Source organism: Falco biarmicus, chromosome 4 (genome assembly GCF_023638135.1).
Source record: "Falco biarmicus isolate bFalBia1 chromosome 4, bFalBia1.pri, whole genome shotgun sequence".
Taxonomy (NCBI): Eukaryota; Metazoa; Chordata; class Aves; order Falconiformes; family Falconidae; genus Falco; species Falco biarmicus.
In genome coordinates this window covers 87,452,010-87,470,559 of record NC_079291.1, presented here as the reverse complement: position 1 = coordinate 87,470,559, position 18,550 = coordinate 87,452,010, and the positions used below count along the sequence as shown (strand labels likewise).

At 43.3% G+C, this 18,550-nt stretch overlaps 1 protein-coding gene across 8 annotated transcripts in view; it reads right to left on the bottom strand.

The window, feature by feature from the left end:
• Positions 1 to 10,300, bottom strand: part of TNRC6A (trinucleotide repeat containing adaptor 6A) — a 52,690-nt gene extending 42,390 nt beyond the window's left edge. For 6 of the 8 annotated variants that reach the window (XM_056333901.1, XM_056333902.1, XM_056333905.1 and 3 more), the window contains exons 1-3: positions 10,130 to 10,300; positions 9,384 to 9,431; positions 6,954 to 6,989 (exon numbers count right to left, since the gene is read on the bottom strand). In XM_056333901.1, the coding sequence (XP_056189876.1) occupies positions 6,954 to 6,989; positions 9,384 to 9,431; positions 10,130 to 10,134 (89 nt within the window). In that variant the 5' untranslated portion in view covers positions 10,135 to 10,300. Of the gene's footprint in view, positions 1 to 6,953; positions 6,990 to 9,383; positions 9,432 to 9,594; positions 9,834 to 10,129 lie in introns of those variants that run through there. The other 2 variants (XM_056333906.1, XM_056333903.1) reach the window with 2 other exon arrangements.
• Between the last annotated feature and the right edge of the window lie 8,250 nt (positions 10,301 to 18,550).

The following is an 18,550-nucleotide window of genomic DNA, read 5'->3' as shown; positions in this document are numbered from 1 at the left end:
GGAGGGAGGAAAGCTTCATAATCACAAAATTAACAAGTATTTCTTTACTTAATTACAAATGTATTTTCTGACTTCCCTCCGTAAACAAAAAAAACTTTGGAGCATGCCTACATGTATCTGTAAAGCAATTAACAGAGACAGAAGTCAGTTTTCACATCTGCTTGCAGAGATCTGTGTTCTCACTGCAAATCCAATTTCAATCTCTACTTGTTTCTTTTCTGAGCGCTCCCTTCTGTCGGGGTAACACTGATTTATTGTATATCCAGCATCCCTCTTCTCCCCTATCACTTTTTGAGTGAATGTTACAAGTACTCATCAACTCATGCTGCATGTGTTAACAAAAGCAGTCTGGCACTGCAGGTATTTTACCAGAGGTAGAGCTGCAGCACATGTTGACAATAAGCAGTCAAACACCACTAGTATTCTTTCCACCCTACATATACAGTAACATACTACAGACCGACCACCACTCTAAAAAGTTTCCACAGACCAAATTTTGTCTTTTAAGATTTTTTAATAACAGCAAGTAACCATAGTTATTTCTTTTTTTTAAAGGAATTGTTTCTGATGTGTTAAGATAAAAAAAAAAATCTAAAAATGTAATTTCCGAGACACACACACCCCTCATATTTTAGTTGCTCAGCATGGCATCACAAGCCATCAAACACAGCACAGCTATTTTGCATTTTATCACAGTTTTATCATCTGGCTGCATTCATCGAGGACTGTCTTACTGCAAAAAGCAATCTTGCATTTGTAATTAGGTCTGAAAAATTATTTCACAGACAGCTAAGAAAGGTTAGTCATGTAACTACAGAAAATGGCTACAGTTGGCCAGTTTCATTTAAAGCAATCCTTTGGACACTTTACAAATTTGAGGTAGTGATCAACATGCAGTGATATCTGTGCACGATAAAGGTGATACCTAAGTCAGTTTTGTTCCTCGCTTGCATCCTGAGCATTTGTAACCAAGCTGAAGCTGACCCTTAGTTTGAGTTAATTTGGAATAGTCCAATTTTTAACAGGCAATTTGAGCCAGGAAACAATACAAGAAACATGTAAGTCTGAAATCAGTCTAGAAAAAACAGTGTCTCTAAATCACAGTTCATTCTCAACAGAATACACAGTTTGTTTACAGTTGACTTCTATACAAAGAAGAGTCACTGATTTGCTGTTCAGGAAGACCGTATTTCCTGAAGTACCATTAAGAAGAAGAGACATCTAATCCAACTGAAAAGGCCAAGTACTGTATCTTCCTCCCATGGCCAGGAAAGTTGTGTCCACAGCCCTTCTTCTCTCACAATCTCATTGCTTACTGCACAGCTACCTTGCACGTGTGCTGCTAGGCTGGCACCTCCCAGAAGCACAAGTTGAACACACATGTTCTATGAGCCATTCTCTGCCCACCTTGTCCCAAGATCACCCCAGGAAAAGCACAATGGCAAGCAGGCTGTGCAACAGGAATTCCCGTCACCTTCCCACGACATCTTTTCCAAAGGTTACTCAGATCTGAGGAAGAAGCAAGCTATGACCCAGAGTACTCACTATTCTGGTTGCTATCCTTCCTGGGGTCTTGTGCCCCCAGCTCTACCCAGCAGTGGGGGTGCACATCTTCATGTGAGACAGGATGAGCTGCCAGACCTTAGCAAGAGATGACACCCGGAGAACAGGCTGTTGCTGTCAGACGCAGTCAACCACTCTGAAACCTGCCCCTGCAAGGCTGCAGAGCCTGGGGGAAACAGTCCAGCTCCCTCCTGACTGCCACCTGAATTAATCATCCAAACAAGCGAGCCAAACAAGGTCTGTGGGCACAGGTTAAACACCTTGGATGCAGTACATGTATCAATGCTGCAGGATGGTATGTTACCTAGGACTGTCTACTGGACCAAAAGCTTATTTACAGGATTTCTAATAACCTGCAAAGAATTCTAAGAGTTCAGAAAGCCACTAGCACTTTGTTTTGCATAACAAATTTCAGTGCGTCACATGCAAAAACTACATTAACTGAAAATCTTTCTACATTTAGAAGAAAGCTATAGCACTTTAAAGTGCAAGTAAAATGCAAAATAGTATTTTCATGGGGGGGAAAGGAAAAAAAATAAGTCATCAACCCCGGTGCAGCTAAATCAACAAGATTACATTTTGTTTTTAGAATGCAGATGCTAAAAACTAAGATACCAGAATCTCTGGAATATTCTACAACAGCATCATTTTTTTTGCTTCCACACAGGAACTACAAAACCCCTAAATTATGACATTGTGATCATTCTATTTTCATGTATTTAAGAAAACCAGATTTTAGGTTATAAAGACAGCTTAGAACACATTAAAAACCCCCTATAATCAGTATCAGGATCCTAGGTGATCCCTCAAAAAAAAAAATTACCCACCTGTAGTTCATGACAAGTTTTTAAAAGAGTATTAGATTACCATTATAACGTTAAATCTCAGTGACTGGAAAGCAAAACAAACCCATTGTACAATTAAGTAACAACAGTAGTAAAGCCTTTACTGCCCATGTTCTTCACTGAAAACTGACTTTTTCAAGAAAGGCAGTCCTGTTCCCACTACCCTCTTACATAAACATAAACCTGAAATACAAATTCAGAGTTGCCTATTAAGTCATCACAGTCTAAAGCAGAACTCCTGAATTTCCATCTCTGACAGCTGAAAGCGCAAGTTTCCTTTATTCTTTCTAATGCAGTAATACACGGCCCTCTCAACAGACAGCAAATGGTAGTATTTATGCCTCAGATTCCAACACCCATTAGAACATATAACAAACAAGCTACATTTTTAATGCTACCCCTCCAGAAACAGAAGTGTTAAGTAGTATTTCCCATTTATCATCTTAGACTTTAATAGCTAACCTATTCTTGCTATATTATTCTTTGTGTACAGACTAGCAGCAGCTTCACGTTTCTTATGGTGTTTGTTACTTGCTGTAAAGTAACCAGTCTCACAGCAAAAAGACAAAGCCAGAAAATTAACAAATTCTATTTCTGGGTTTTTCTCTACATCCAGGTAGATTTAATCCATTGACCTTGTACGGCAGAAGTGTTTGTAGCAGCACGCTTGGTCCATCAGCTGGCCAAACAAAAAGCAATGACTGATAATTCTGATTCATAACATGAATATATAAACAGACCTCTATTATTTCCCCTATCAGCCATCCAACTTTCACTAAAACACATGTACAGGGAATTTCCTTTTCCTCCTATATAATTGGATTAGCTTGTTCAAGGTTAAATGGTCTTAGCAGAAATGCAAACCTTATTTTTCAATTTAGATCAACTGAAAATAAAATACACCATACGAAATTCACATTTGAGACAAAGGCCTTCATCTTAAACAGCTTAACTTGAAAGGTGCTTTATTTTCAAGTGAGACCAAATATAAATGGATCTTGATCTCAGGAGAGACTGCACATTTGATGGCTCTGAGAACATGCAAGTAGAAGCTGCTATTATCAGCATAATTTTAAACACTGTCAGATAAATATTTACCATTAATTATTTTAAAATCTTTTTTCTCCAGTTGTGTACCTCAGCAGAATTCTTGTTTGTGTAAGAGGAGAAACAAACTACCAAAATACTTTCCTCAAGACATTTAAAAAAAAAAAAAAAAAAGTACTTTTTAATCTTCTAGGACAGGTATCACTGGCAAGACAGAAAGCACTTTGCAGTTCTGGGTGATTTTTGAGATGAAGTCTTTCACTTCATTACCATCACAATCACATGCCATTAAACGAAAAGCAACTACATTCTTACTTCTACAGTCAGCAGTCATTTTTACTTCTTTGTCTGAAGTTTTGACAGTGCTAATTTTATTTTTGTATGGCTTGATTTGTTATTTGGCTTGTGAACTAGAAAAAAGCTGCAATGCTCCAGATGTAAACATTCCAGGTAATATTTGTATCAAAACATATTTTACTTATTACTTTAATTCTTGAAAAAATTTGCATTAATATTTGATATCACAAGCTTTAGCTGGGCATTGTAAAAGTATCTGGGCCGAAATAGATATATTTAAACCCTGTTCTTGTGTTACAGAGGAGGAGGATCAAGTACACCCATGTTTTCCCTGGAAGACATACCGAGGATGGAATAATTAGTGTCTGTGCAGCATGCTATCTTTGCTATTATAATACACAACAGGGAAACATGTTATGCCACAACAAAATTACAATTCTAGTCACCTCACTGAGGAAATTACGGTTACAAGAAAAATTCTGACACAAATTAAGATCTCAGACATAGCACTGCATTATTATGATTTGAACTCAGTATTTGTCTTTGAGCGAAAGCATGTATTACTTGCACACAGCAAATTTCCACACCAAACTAAAACAAGCTGCCATTCACCGTTAATGCCAGTCACCTAGCATTCACCAAACCCAAACCACCTACGCAACAGAACTGCATTTGCTGGCTTTCTGGACTCTTCAAGCTAGCGCTAACAGAACTGCCTCTTCCCAAATGGTGCTGAAGATGCCAGCAGGGTTACCAATGGCCAAGTACAGTGTTTGCTAGCCAAGCAGACACCTTCAAAACCCACTTTCAACCCACACTAAAGTCGCTGCCCCACAAGATGGAGCTAGCACATTTTTAAAGACTGCTTCCATCACCAACCAATGCTCTCAGAAGCCTCGGGGCTGTGAAGGGATTCTCCCTCAGGTACAGCATGCTAGGTGTCCTTTGAAGCACTTCAAAGACTGGTTTTGTGTGGTTGTGATGGCCCCCCATGCTGAACACATTCAACGACCAAGCCCTGCGCGGGTCTCAACCAACAGCGCGCAGAAGGTCCCGCAGGGGCATGGACAAGGGAGACCGGTTAAACAACTAGCCAGCCTCTTAGGGCCCTGTGTTAGTAGCTGAAGATAAAAAGATAAAAATGAATTTTTATCTTCTACCCATATACTACATGGAGTAAACATAAAAGTAGGAATTAGAAGGGCTTATACACAGTGGCTTTTGAAACCACTCCAAGATTTCCAGTGACAAATATAGAAAATAAATTTTGGGGAAAGTAAATATAGTCCTTTCTACCATTTGCTTTTCTTCTAGTTATAAATTAACTTGTAATGCTACAGGTGGAACACTGGCAGGTAACCACATTTAAGCATCTGAAACTGAAAGGTCTTTTACAGTGCTGCAAAGATAGCAAACATGCACACAGCACTACTTATTCAACCTATGTCTGATAGCCTCCAGACTTTCAAACATATTGCTGAGACCAAGTTTTGATTAATTTTTCTATATTCTGACAAGTTCCCCAATCTTTACATTTTATGAAATGATGCAATTACATACAACTGCCAATAGAAAATATTTCTCAGTTTCTATAAAATAAACAGCTAGCTCTTCTACTAAGCCATCATTATACAAGAATCAATTACAAGATGTTTTTTTACTAAAAGTGGACCCTCCAACTCCTTTATCAATGCTTCCCACAAAACAGTGTACTACACCAAAAGGATCACTCTTCAAGTTTATGGAATAGAAACCAGTACTTTTAAGTTAACAAAAAAAAACCCAACAAAAAACCAAAACAACAAAACCCACCAGTGCCTTAAATGGAAATGCTCTGGCAACTAAAACCACTCAGCATATTACACAGGAGCAAGGAAAGCCTCAGGCACTGATAACAAAACAAAAACACTTATTTACAGATGTGGTGTATGGCGTTAATGCTTTCCAGCTATTAACATACAGAAAAGGTGTTGCCAAGCTAAAAACTGAAACAATTACTTCAATGAATATTTAATCAATGAATGCATGTCAGCTACATTCTTTTTTGCTTTTAAATACCTCAGTCTTTGAATTATCACCTTAAAAGTACAGCGATAGACTTCCAACTACCATGTCTACCACTACTGATTACCTGGAACACACTCACCTTTCCCATTTTCCTAATACAGAAGCTAGCTCGACAGAGCTATGTTCCAAACTACAAGCACTATAAATACGCCATAGTTCTGGAACAATGTGTGTTACAGTTCCGCCCTGAGGTTTCATCTGAGATGTTCACTGCTACATAAGCATACAAAAACGTCTTCACCAAGAAGTTTATCATCTAAATACACAAGACTTCAGTAGCAGCAATAAATAACCCCTATCTTAATTTAACAAATGGGAAGCCAAAGGCAGATTAAACTGCTTCTCCATAATCACACTGGTCATATAGGATATCTATAACAGATGCACAAACCCAAAAGATTCTTCAAGTCCAGAATCTTAACCATATGACCACCCATACTTTAGACTGCTTCAGTTTTATTAACACAGTCAAGAAACACACTGCACAACAGGTTTGCTGTAAGACCAGAAAAAAGAAAAGGTAAATGCAAGTTATGTTATGGGGACAACCTGACAATTACGCATGACCTGGAAAACCATGTGTAGAGGAGAACAGAACGCATAATTCTGCCTAAATATCTCTAAAGATCTTGAAAAGTATGAATAGAATGCTGTCTCTCTGTAGTAAACTCTTCCCATAAGAGATTTATCAGGAAGACACCCACACCCCAAAAAACCCCAAGAGAAAATCAAGTGCTTAAATATGAACAGAAACTACATTTCTCACTGTTTCTCTACGCCTCTACCATTGAGCCATCTCACTTTTTTTCTACAGCAAGTAAGGAAAGCCTCATGGAAATATGGTAATTATTCTAACATGGAAGAGTGAAGAAAAAATAAAATTGTACAGTAGTAACTTAGTAGAATACATGGATGAAATCTAGAGGTATACGTGATTATAGGTAAAAGGTTTGTTCTCCCATGTGTCCCAGAACATGGACAGTCTGCAACCAACGCAGATGGAATCTCCGTAGCAAAAACACAGGCAAATGAAAGCAGTGAGTGAATCTCCCCCGTAATTTGCATGCTTGTGAAGTCAGTCAAAAACACATGTTTGGAAAAAAGAAAAATTGTAAACATATTTCAAATATTTACCTTCTCTCAGTTCCACATAAATGAGGCAGGAAAGCCCTGTTTACCAAACAGAATTAAAAAGTTATTTCTTAGATCAGAAGAACTAAATGGTGATTTTTACTGGTCCCGATTTTAATCAAATTTAACTCTTGCATTTCTCCAGTTAATAATGGACAGTTCTTGTTCAGCAGTAGACTGAACAGGTGACATTTAACTTGGAATGTTATGCAACAATACAGTGTGCAATAGATTTATTTGAATTACTGTCACAAATCATGCTTACTTTTGAGACCAGAAATACTTGCATAGGACCAGGCACGTACGTATTTTAAAGAGAACACAGACCAAATGAAGATTCTTTTCCAAAAGACCAAACAAACCAAATTGCTAATCCTGAGTTTAAAACAGTAATTACTCCAACTGGATAAGCAAGCTGTAATACTTATCCTACAGCAAATCACAGTCTAGGCCAATATTCTTACTAAGATAAAAAAAGATTATTTGCTACCCATTAATTTATAAGCATAAACTCCAAAGGTGACTTCAGAACATACATGAAGCAATGCCAACATCCTATGGATTTTACAGTCTATACATACATTATGCAATTTTCGATTAAGAAAAAATATAGCATACGTCTATTTACCTTTCCCAGGAAAAGATATTTGCACTTTTGCAATTTTGACTAGGTCACTACAAATTTGATAAAAACATAAAAAAATGACATTAGAGAAAGAACGAGGGCTATCTGTTGAGTTCTACAACAGTAAAAGAATTAGTCAGGCCTATCCAGAGCAGGCACGCCACAGTTTTATCAGGCTATGTGCTCACATGATGAAAACTCGCTCACTAACATAAACCAGTTAGTCTACAGGTTTCTAAAAAACAACTGGTATACTAATGTTAACTCAAAACTGGTTCTTAATCTTTTCAATGAATAAAACATACATGTCTGTCAGAAAACACGAGGACCCATTCATTCAGAATTTACTCTGCAAACCTTGTTCTTGCCCTCATCCCCCCCACAGCACTGAGTTCAGGCAGTTCTATAGTTTCATTTCTTGTCACTATCTGCCACGCCTGCCAGCATGACAAGATATCTCCCTTAAGGTCATAAAAATGTGAAGATCTACTGCTTACTAAGACTTGCACCAGAATATCATTTTCAACTTAGCACCCTATCCATCTAAATAATTATTAATTAATAATACTCAAGTATGCACTGAGTACTTTCCATAGAACACTAATGAATTAATTTCTTTTTTTATTATGTTTTTCCTCACAGCATTTTGGTACCATTTTTGGACAGATTACTTAAAGTGTTGCAATTTGAAATCATTCTCTTCAACTGAAGTCCATTTAACAATGACCTTGACATTGTATTTAAAAGCAGTATGCTAAGCGTATCTCAAAGATTCTATGTATGTCAACAACAAAATGGGAAAAATTATTCATGCTTAAGCATATTACCAAAAAAAAGAAAAGGAAGATACACACTGACAGCAGGGGAAAGCCGATCAGTTTTCACAGTGTATTCATAAATGGATCTGGAAGTTGGAGACTGATTAGGCACGGTAAATAAGAAAAAAAGAAAGGTATTAGAAACTAATGTTCTACCAGTCACATTAAGGGATTCAGCATATTTGTAATGGCTCTTGCAGAAGTCCCTTTAAAGGTTCGCTAGCAGAAGTCCCTTTAAGGTCAAATTGAAAGAGAACACAAAAAGAAAGTAGGACAAAAGTCAAAAACAAAGAATGTAAACAGAAAGAGGTAGGTATTTGCAGGAAAGTCACCATACCAAAAATAAACGGTGCAGAAGTAATTACTTCTTAAATACAGAAGTAATGTATATTACTGACACAATACTTAATTCAACATAACGCCTAACTCTTGAGCTAGGTAATTGAAAAAAAGAGCTGCCCATTTACAAAGTTCTCCAATATAAAACACATGCTAATGGAAAATTCACCATCCGTAACTCTTCATGGAAAAAGAGGCAAAGGCCTAATGGTTATACGGCAACATACAGTTTGAGTTCAAACCAAATTTCTTGCCAAAACCATCTATCTCTGGCCTCCCAACAAACTGTACAGGAAAAAAACTCAAATCTACCCTTTGTCATTTTTCAGTTCTTGCTACGTGCTACAACTCAGGACAGAAAAGGAAGTTATTTTTCTCTTCAAAAACATACCCTACTAAAGAAACTCTATTGTAGAACCTGATATTGTTATAATGCAAAAAAAAAAAAACCACGCTAAAAAGGTGTTCAGTCTATAGAAATAACTAAATTGCTCAGATTTCTCTATGCAACAGAAGACATTTTCAAATTCAGGCGTTTTTATCCTTACAATTAACATGAGATTAAAGCTCCAGATAAAGCCCACAATGATTTCTAGCCCAAGGCCAACTCTTGTTCTGAACTGTAGGAGTGAATTTAAATGAGCATCTTACCTGCTTAGTTTTCTTTCGACTTCTTTGGTAGCTTTAGCTTCCAATTCTCTGGAACAGAAAGTGATGTTGGTTTCCATGTCAACAGTAATGCAGCACAAAGCAAAAAATAAAACTGGAGCGAGGTTAAGATACACACTGAGCTCCATATGTTGATTTGTCAGGAGGAAACGGGGAGACCGCAGATTGCCAAGTAATCAAATGATATGTTTACCCAGGGACAGCGAGGCGAGCGGAGCATAACCAACACCAGCTACCCTTCGCTACCACACAACCTGTACTTCAGCGTTTCAAGCACTTTAAGGAAAACAATTCTGCTGCATCACTTCAGCCCGGGGATTTGTTTAAAACGCAGCAGCGAGGAAGCCCTCTGTGCCCTATCAGCCCAGAAAGACCGGCGGCTACAAAGGGCTGCCAGCCCCGCAGGAGCAAACAATACCGAGCGCAGGAGGTCAAAGCTCAGCTCCGCGGGGAAAACACCGCTTCTGCCCCGCGCCGCTCCGCCCGCCTCCGCCCGCTCCCGCCAGGGCGAGCCCACTCCCGCGGGGCGCCCGCCGCAACCCCCCGGCCCCCTCCGCCGCAGGCCCCGCCGGCCCGGGCCGCCGCGCCCCCCCCGCCGCAGGGCCGCCCCGGGGCGCGGAGGGGCTCTCCCGCCGCCCGGCCCCTCCCCCGCCCGCGGCGGCCGGGCCCCCGCTGGCGCCTCGGCTCGGCGGCGCCCGCCCTTCCCGCCGCCCGGCCCCGCCCGCTACCTCATGTATGTAAAGTGCTCGGAGTCCGGCCCGGCGTGGCTGCGGCCCGGGCCCGGCGCTGGCGCGGCGGCTCTAGGCGGCCTGGGCCCGGCACTGCGGAGCGGGAGGGCCCGGCAGCTGCTGCTGCAGCACCGCCGCCATTTCCTGCCTCCTAACCCGGCCGGGTCCGGCCCCGCCGCACAGGAAGGGGAACCCCGCCCCGGGCAGCACTTCCGGGTCGCCGCGCTCCCCCAACATGGCGCCGCGGCAACCGCCCTGGCAACGGGGCGGGGCAGGCGAAGCGCCGTCGCCTTGGCATTGAGGCACCCCGAGGAAGGCCGAGGCCAGCGGCCGTCTCGCCGGCCCCAGGGCAGCCCCTTCCCGAGGGCTGCTCCGGGGGGGCCTGCGCTGAGCTCGGCAGGGGCTGCCGCGGCAGCGCGTGGGGGCGGGGTGACCTTCCGCTGGGCAGGTGCTCCCCCGTGGCTTTGGCGTGGCGCTCTAGTTGTCGGTCATCCTGGAAACACACACGGAATTCCAAGTGCTATCTCATCAAACATCCTACAGAAAAGGACAGCCGTTTCCCCGAGCGGTGCAGGATGAGGCGTAACATAACACGTTTCCACACGTATTTCTCCCTATGTGAGGCAGCTTCCTAAGGGCCCAGGCACTGCCGGCATGCTCGGCTCTGTTCTGAACTTTGGGCCATCAATAACTAGCGAGACTGGTGGAAAAGAAGTGTTAATGTGTGAAGAACCACCATAGAGCAAGAGCTTTCTCTTACCCTTCCACTGACCTGGAGGGAGGACGTGGCAAAGTGCCCAGCACTTGCAAACCTAGCTAGTTGATTCATGCAAGCGTATAGCGTAATCCAAAAAGTACAGAGAGATAGCCTAACTTCAAACACGTAAAAGGAAGAGCAAAGAATGAATGAGCCAAACACCGCATTACTGTACTTGCCCTCAGTAGCAACATCCCAGAAATTAATTTAGAAAAATCAAACCAGGCAAAGGACTGATAGGTAATGATGAGAATTCAGAGCAGTAATGTAGAGAAAGAGCGAAGCTGCGAGCAGGCAAAAATTCACGGTAAACAGACCTGCATTCTTACAGGCACTTCCCTGCAGGGAAGGTAGAGCTAGCACTGCTGTGAGGTCTTCATAGCCCAAACACTGCAAAAGTCAGAACTGGAAAATTCCTCAAAATGGAAGTGAAACTATTTCATTTTCATCACCCAAGTCCACAGAATAAATAATGGAATGAAAGTATTTTTTATTTTAAGTGGTTTTAGCATTTTGAAGTGTTGTTATCGGCAGCAATAAGAAAAAGAATAAGAAGCTTGCGTACAGTACTGCCTTTAAACTCATGAGTCCATTTAACACACCTGCATTTGAAAACATCATGGCTGATTTCTACTTCCATTTTTCAACACCTACAGGATAAAATTAGGAAGATGCAGATGCATCCCTCTTCGCAAACTGATAACACAGGCAATAGATTTCTACTCCTAAACTTAACTGAAAAGGAATTCACACCATATCAGGTACACTGGTAGTGAAGATGTATCATACTTGTAGCTACATCTCTGCAAAACAATCTTAAAAAAAATTATTATTGAGCTTATTAGCTCTTGATACATGTTGTCTGGTGGCAGGGCTGGGTTACTTCGGTGCACAGCAAAGCTGTCACTGAGATGGCTGCTTCCTGGCATTCCTGCATTGACTTCTAAAGCACCGGTTGAAAATGCCCCAGCAATCTGCACAGCTACTGTTAGAGGGAATAATTGTTATTGTATGTGCCTACAGTACTGCTCAGGAATTTAATTTTCTTCTCAACTCCCTTCCACGGTTCACATGGAAATAATCATCATCCTGTCCGCTCTATTAGAAGAGCTACTGAGAAAAGTGATTTTGTTGGCATACGGAAGTTCTTGCTCTCTTTTTGCACCCAGCTTGCACGTTATCACAAGCGTTTACCAGCCCAGTTTCAGTTGGCCTTTACCATTCTTATTAGTGCTAGTGAAGAAATGGAGGCTATTTTATTCACCTGTAAAATAAATGAATGCCCTGGACGAATGAGCAATTGTCTTTGGAAATCTGCTGTAGTATCAACTGTCTTTCTGCCAGCGTGAATGGAGTAAAGTATTTTTCAGCTGAAGAAGATCCTACATTATTAAAGATGAGAGTTTATGACAATGCGGCATGGCTGGTAAGGGTACTTTTGTCTTCTTCTGAGAGGCTTAATAATAGTGTGCGTTGCTGTGACTTCAACATGCACATGCATAAACTGATTGTATTATCTTTGATGTACTTAAAAGGGCACTGACAATTTGAAATGAGTTTCTCAGCTTCTATTAATAACTTGTAAGTTAATTTGGTCTTGTTTATTTTTCTTTATATGAAGAAGTTTGGATTGCCATGTAGTAGTGCGTAACTGAAAGCCATTATTTCCTGACATCTGATTCAGCTTCCTGTACTGTTTAATTCACAGCAGCCCCATTTTATCTGTCTTTAAAGGCGCTACGCTTGATGTAGGAGGACTACTGTTAAGTCTGTCCTCAGTTAGGGAGGCTAATAAATGCATTATGTACTCCTGTTATGTCATTTGGTTAACTGTGTTGTGCCACTGTCAATAAAATTCTTAGTCAAGGTTTGTAGCTTGCTTTATTATTTTAGATTGTTCTCTAATTTTATTTATGCACGTGATCCTAGTGACTAGACCACTGCAGTGATTGCTTCCATTCTGCCTCGTAAATACTACAGCTGGTTATACATTGTCAGCAAATCTGCTGCATTAACTAACCCTGTATTACCTATCCCGTCATCTCCTTCTTGCATTAACATCATGATCTTACCTCTTCCACTCTTACAGGTAACACTTTCTTTCAGCTAAGTTCTTACACATACGAAAATGACTGGTGAACTGGATACACCAGAGAAATCCAGGCACCCTCAGATAGGAAGGACATTTTCTTCAAGAAGACACAGAAGGTTGAATTTCACCTGTGTGAAAGACTGTTGGTCAAAGCAGTGGTACTTCATGGCTCATGGCAGCTGAGGAGAAGGAGCACTAGATAGCATCTCCTTGTTTTAAACCCTGCCAGAGCTGCAGAACTGCCTGTTGATTGGCCATCTGCTCGTAATTCAGATTTCACCAGTCAACTTGTCGCCTTGCAGAAGCCAAGGAACAGGCAGGACAGTGTAGCGCAGTACACACCTGAACTGTGCTGGCTGTCCCCGCTTCCGAACAGAAACAAGGGAGGGTGGTGGTGAGCAGCTCCCAGAGGAGCTGCCCACCAAGGAACTGTTGTGAGGCCTGTGCTCTAGCTATGTCTTCTGAGCTCCTGTTGTCCCTTCTGATTCCCAGCTGCTCCTAAGAGCAAGGCAATCCCATGGGGTCATCTCCACAATATGTCCAATGTTAACCACCCACTCTTGGCTTTAGCTTTAGTATGTGTTTATTGAGCGTAAGGTTATTTGGGAGCCAAGCTCTGGGTCATCTTCTCTCCTGCTTACTACAGTTTTTTAGTTCATTCTTTGTCCTTTCATTCTTGTGCTCATTGAAGCTTGGACCTGTGGACTTCTTTGCTAAGGTCCTACTTTCTGATTCTGCCAGCAAAGGGACAGCAAAATAACACCTGTGCATTTAAAAAGGCACATGTAACCATTGGGAGCTGGTTTTGGCTGAAGGGTAGATAAATCCTTACACCGATACATGAAACATCAGCAATTCTCTTCCTCACGGGTTCTCTGTCCTTAGGGACACCATCTTCCCAAGCGGGGAAGGAGTGCTCTGGGAGGAATCTGGTTAACGCCACTAGCGATGCTTCCTCCACACCCTGTTCCTGCTGCCCTTAGAAAGGCAGCGTTCACATGCATTACAGCACGTTGATAAGCATCACCTAACATCCACCCAGGCTAACGCCCCCTGCACGTTTCACTGTGGTAGAAGATTACTGGGTCGGGAGATGTTTGCCAGCCAGGCCTGATGGAGACTTCCATCCATCCCCTCTCCTTTCCCTGGAGAGATGGAGGTGTTTGGCTGCAGGTCTGGGTGTCTCCCATGTCTGGTGGCAGAAGCCGGGCTCTGCCTGGCAGCAGCCGCCTTCCTGGCCTGCCTGCACCTCTTCATGCTGGCGGGAGGACGAGCAGAGGAGCTGTAGTGTGTAGGGATTGCAGGGGAAAACAGAGCTGGCTGCAGGAAAAGCCCCACTTTTGCAATGAGCTGGGGCTGCCTGCTGCTGGAAAGGGGTGGAGGTGAGGCTCCTTGTGCAGGATAGAGCCTTCCTGACCGGCCGGCACGTCTCCCAGCACAGGTGCGGGCCCTGCTGCTTCCCGGCGCTGACCGCTCTGGTCTAGGCTAAACAGCGGAGGTTTGGGGTTGGGAAGTGCTGTTTGGTGGTGGTAGCACCGCGGTCAGACTGTCAGCCACTTCTGTTGTGCATTTGAGTGGCTCCAAAGCACCATGGTCATACATGAAATTAGAAATCATTCATATAACTATTCAAGGGCAAACAACCTGCCCTGCATCCAGGCAGCTGCCAGAGACGGATCTTTGCTGTTACATTTTCACCACTTGGTAAACATGCCCTTTTGGGCAGTGATCCCCAAATATCTTTTCCCAGCAACAGCAGCCACCATCTGCACCCTGCCAGCCTGGCACACGTGCGGGTCCTCCCATCTTCAGATCCCCATTAACTTTTTAATTAGGATTTTCATATCATCAGCGCAAGAGAATAAACTGCAGGAGACAGAGAAACGTACTGACTGAAAATAGTTAAAAACGAGCTGGCGCCATTTCAACAATTCCCATCCCCTCTACCCTGCCCCTTTATCTGCAGTTTGCTGTCAAGGCTTCACGCAAAATGAAGGCTTCAGCATGGAGTTGGAAAGCCGACATGTTAGAAAATACTTTCCGCTTAATGTCTGGGGAAAATAAAGCAAGGGGCTGCTTTTTTAAGGTGATATGAACAGTGCAGGCCTGGGAATGTGGAGAATTTGCTGTCGATAGCCCTTTGCTGCGTGTTACATTCAGCATCATTATACAGAATGAAGATGCTGTCATGAGCGAAACAGATTGTTTTCAAAATTGCACTTGACTTAAATAATCTAAATGAGCTGATCTGACAGACAAGGGAAAACAGTGTTCTCATTAACACAGAGGCTCTGTGCGTTACTCTGCTAGGAGGCTTCTTTCCTTGTTCACTGTAGAGGCTTTATTTACAGGGTTTAAAAATAGCTCAGCCGATGGTAAGAGGTGCCGGTGTAAAGGTACTGAACAGGCAGTGCTTACTCATAAAAACAATGCCTGCCCAGGAGTCGCTTAGTTAAGTCAATTGGACTGTTCATGTTAGCGGGGAACATTTGGGTCTCTGTCGGATCCTTAATTAGGAGTTAAAAACACAGACGACAAAGCTGGAAGTTGCTAACAGAGAGCGTTCGGCTTGCCTTCCAAACAGACCTGGAAAACAGCTAGAAAAATCTTATGCTGAGGCTCGTGATTAAACAGTCAGTGCCTGTTTCGCAGGCTGCAGCAGCAAACAATCATCAGATCTGTGCTCAGGAGAAGAAAATTCACTGCCTTGCCTCCAGGCTCCCAGCGCCTTTCCAGCATTATCACCGTTACACAGAGTGATCAGAGCAGGGGAGAGCAGGCACTTGGGGTTATTAAATGAGAATTTAATCCTACCCTTTAAATCAGCAAAAAATTATAAAAGATAAAGAATTTCCCCGTGTTTTAAAGCTAGTCCAACTTGCTTTCCCTGATCTGTGTTTGGGAAGGCTGCCAACTGCAAAATGGAATCGCTGAGCCTGGATTTCACTCTGCATCCAGCCAATTACACTGTCCTCACATCCCCGGTCCCTTAAGTGGTGCAGTGCAATGGATGTTTCCAATCTTTATTTATTTACCAGGGCTGCATTGCACTTCAAAAGAAAATCACACCAACGGGCTCATTGCATCTGTTCCCTTTTGCCGGTTCACTGCGCGGGCGTTACCAAATACAGCCCAGTCCAAATTACTCATGGAGGCTGGTAGGAGGGTTTCCCTGGGCTTTGAAGGTTCCCCCTGAAGTGCTGCCACAGCACTGGGGTCTGGCCACCACGTCCCCTAGGCATCACCTGCCGCCACGGCCGGCTCAGCCAATTTTGCCTGCAGCCAGGTCACTGCATGCTGGCATCTCTTGCACAGGTTCTTTCTACCCTGTTTCTAGGTTCTTGCAAAGTAAAAATGACAATTTCAGAAAGTGGTGGGGCACTGTTTGGAGAGCCCACAGAGCTACAACCAACCATCCTTACATCCTTCTTTGCCACCAGCAAGATGTGGATGACCTGTGTAGGGAAAAGTGCTTCCCCCCTTCTTCCGTCCTCTGGTCCCGATAATTTGCCGTGGAGTCACGCAAACAATGATGTTCACAGAGGAAACATCTTCCCCTGCCTTCAATCCACCAGCTACACACATGGCAGAGCACAGACCCTTCCTCCAGGATTAATCCCAGCTGGTGAATTGGTGAGAGAGATGTGCGCCAGTTCACTAGACAAACCACCAGGGCCACGGGAGAGGGACGGGAGCGACGGGAGTGCTGGAGTGCTCACCAGCATGGGAAGACCCTCGGGGGCCGATGCGGGAGGCTGTGCCTGCCACCAGGCAGCTCTCACCTTTGCCCCGGGGACACGCACCCTGCCTGGCCAGGTGCTGCGGTTTATGTATATTTATTCTGCCCTCCATCATGTTTAACAGGGGTAAGCCGCTTTGTAATCAATGCTTATTGATTGTCTAACTCAACAACTGCCCCTTCTCAACACAGTACCAGATTAACAGAAGATTTCACCTATTGCTTTTCCACTGCTCGCTGACAATAGCACAGATGAGTTCTACTCTGCCACAGACTGTTTCTTTTTGTGCCAGCAATATTCTCTGGTTTAGGCTTCAGAAAGCGATTCGTCTGCTGAATTTCCTAATTACAGGGAATAAAATGGGGCCAGGACACACTTTATTGAGCAGCGCCATAGACCACAGCATGAGCTCTGGCACTTGTTACCTCCTGGGACTGTCTCCAGGTGGGGAAGTGTCTTCATGCACAGTCATGTCAGTGCTGCCAGGGAGGCACTGCCAGCAGTCATCGTGCCTGGGCCACGGTGGGCACCTGCCCATGATCTTTCTGCATGACTCTGAACTCCTGCGCTCCCAATTCTCCTGGCTGTACGTGGTCCTAGTCAATAACAATTCATAAATGCACAATGAACCTTCATTGGTCAACAACATTTCATAAACGCACAATGCACCTTCATTCGTGGATGTTTGCAAAGGTCACTGCCTGTCCTGAAGAGCAAAACATGCTACAATGTGTCTTAAAGTTTTACCATATAGATTATTTCCTCTGCTATAGAATTAAAGTAACTTTCTTTAGGCACCTTTAGCAGGAGACATGCAAACAAGTTTAAGCTTTAAGAAAAATGACTTTAGTCCTCAGGCCTGTGCAAAACCTAGGCTCTGGTTCTACTGGCCTGGGTTTGCTTCTCTCTATCTGTACAAATCCAGAGTGGCTTTTCCCACCTCTCAGCAGCAGTGGCTGAGGTGTGAGGCTTAAATGCAGCACTTGTTTTAGGCCATCAGATGAAAGGTTTTGCATTTTGCTTTTGAATGCCATTCAGCTAAGTCTTTACCTAGTTGGAGACTGAGTCAGTTCTTTAAGGGCAGCATGTTAGCTTAAAGAAACTGCTTTAATTTATCCTCACTATTATTTGTTAATCGGTCCGGCAATGATGTGATATTACACCTCTTCCACAGCAGGTAGGATCAGCTGTGAAGCTTTGCAGTATGAGAAGATGCACGGGATTACAGGCTGCAATGAATAAATGCAGTCACTTACAGTGTCAGGAATGATAACCAAATGCACGCAGAAGTAGCACCGTACAGTTATTTAACACAAGAACAGGCTCACTGCTGGCTCTGTGAAATGGCTCCTGTTCCAGACATACGTGTGCCTAGCAGTGGCTCTGCTGAGGTGTAGTTGCTTTGCTATACTTTTCTTTCACTTAAAAACATTTATAAGTATGTATCCGTGAATCTGAGGAAAAAAATCCCCCAAATCCCACATTTTAGTTATCTGTTCCAGCTGGCTTTTCCAGGTTTGTCCCCGCTGCTCACAGCCCTGTTTGTGGTGTGCCACCTGCCGCAGCGTGGGGAAGGCTCCGCTCTGGCAGCCCCCACACAGCCACCACCTCCGTGGCAGGACGCCGGTGATGCGCAGCATCATTCTGGCATGGAGCCGTGACCCTCAGTGAGCCCCACGCACGGCTCCGGATCAGCAAGGGAAAGCATGCTGAGATACCCTGACCCGAAAGCAGGCTTCGGTCCCTGGCAGGCTGGTAGACCAGAGATGCGAAATAAGGCTGGCTAGCTGGTTTTTTAAAATGGATAAGCACCAGCTGGCCAGTGTAGATTT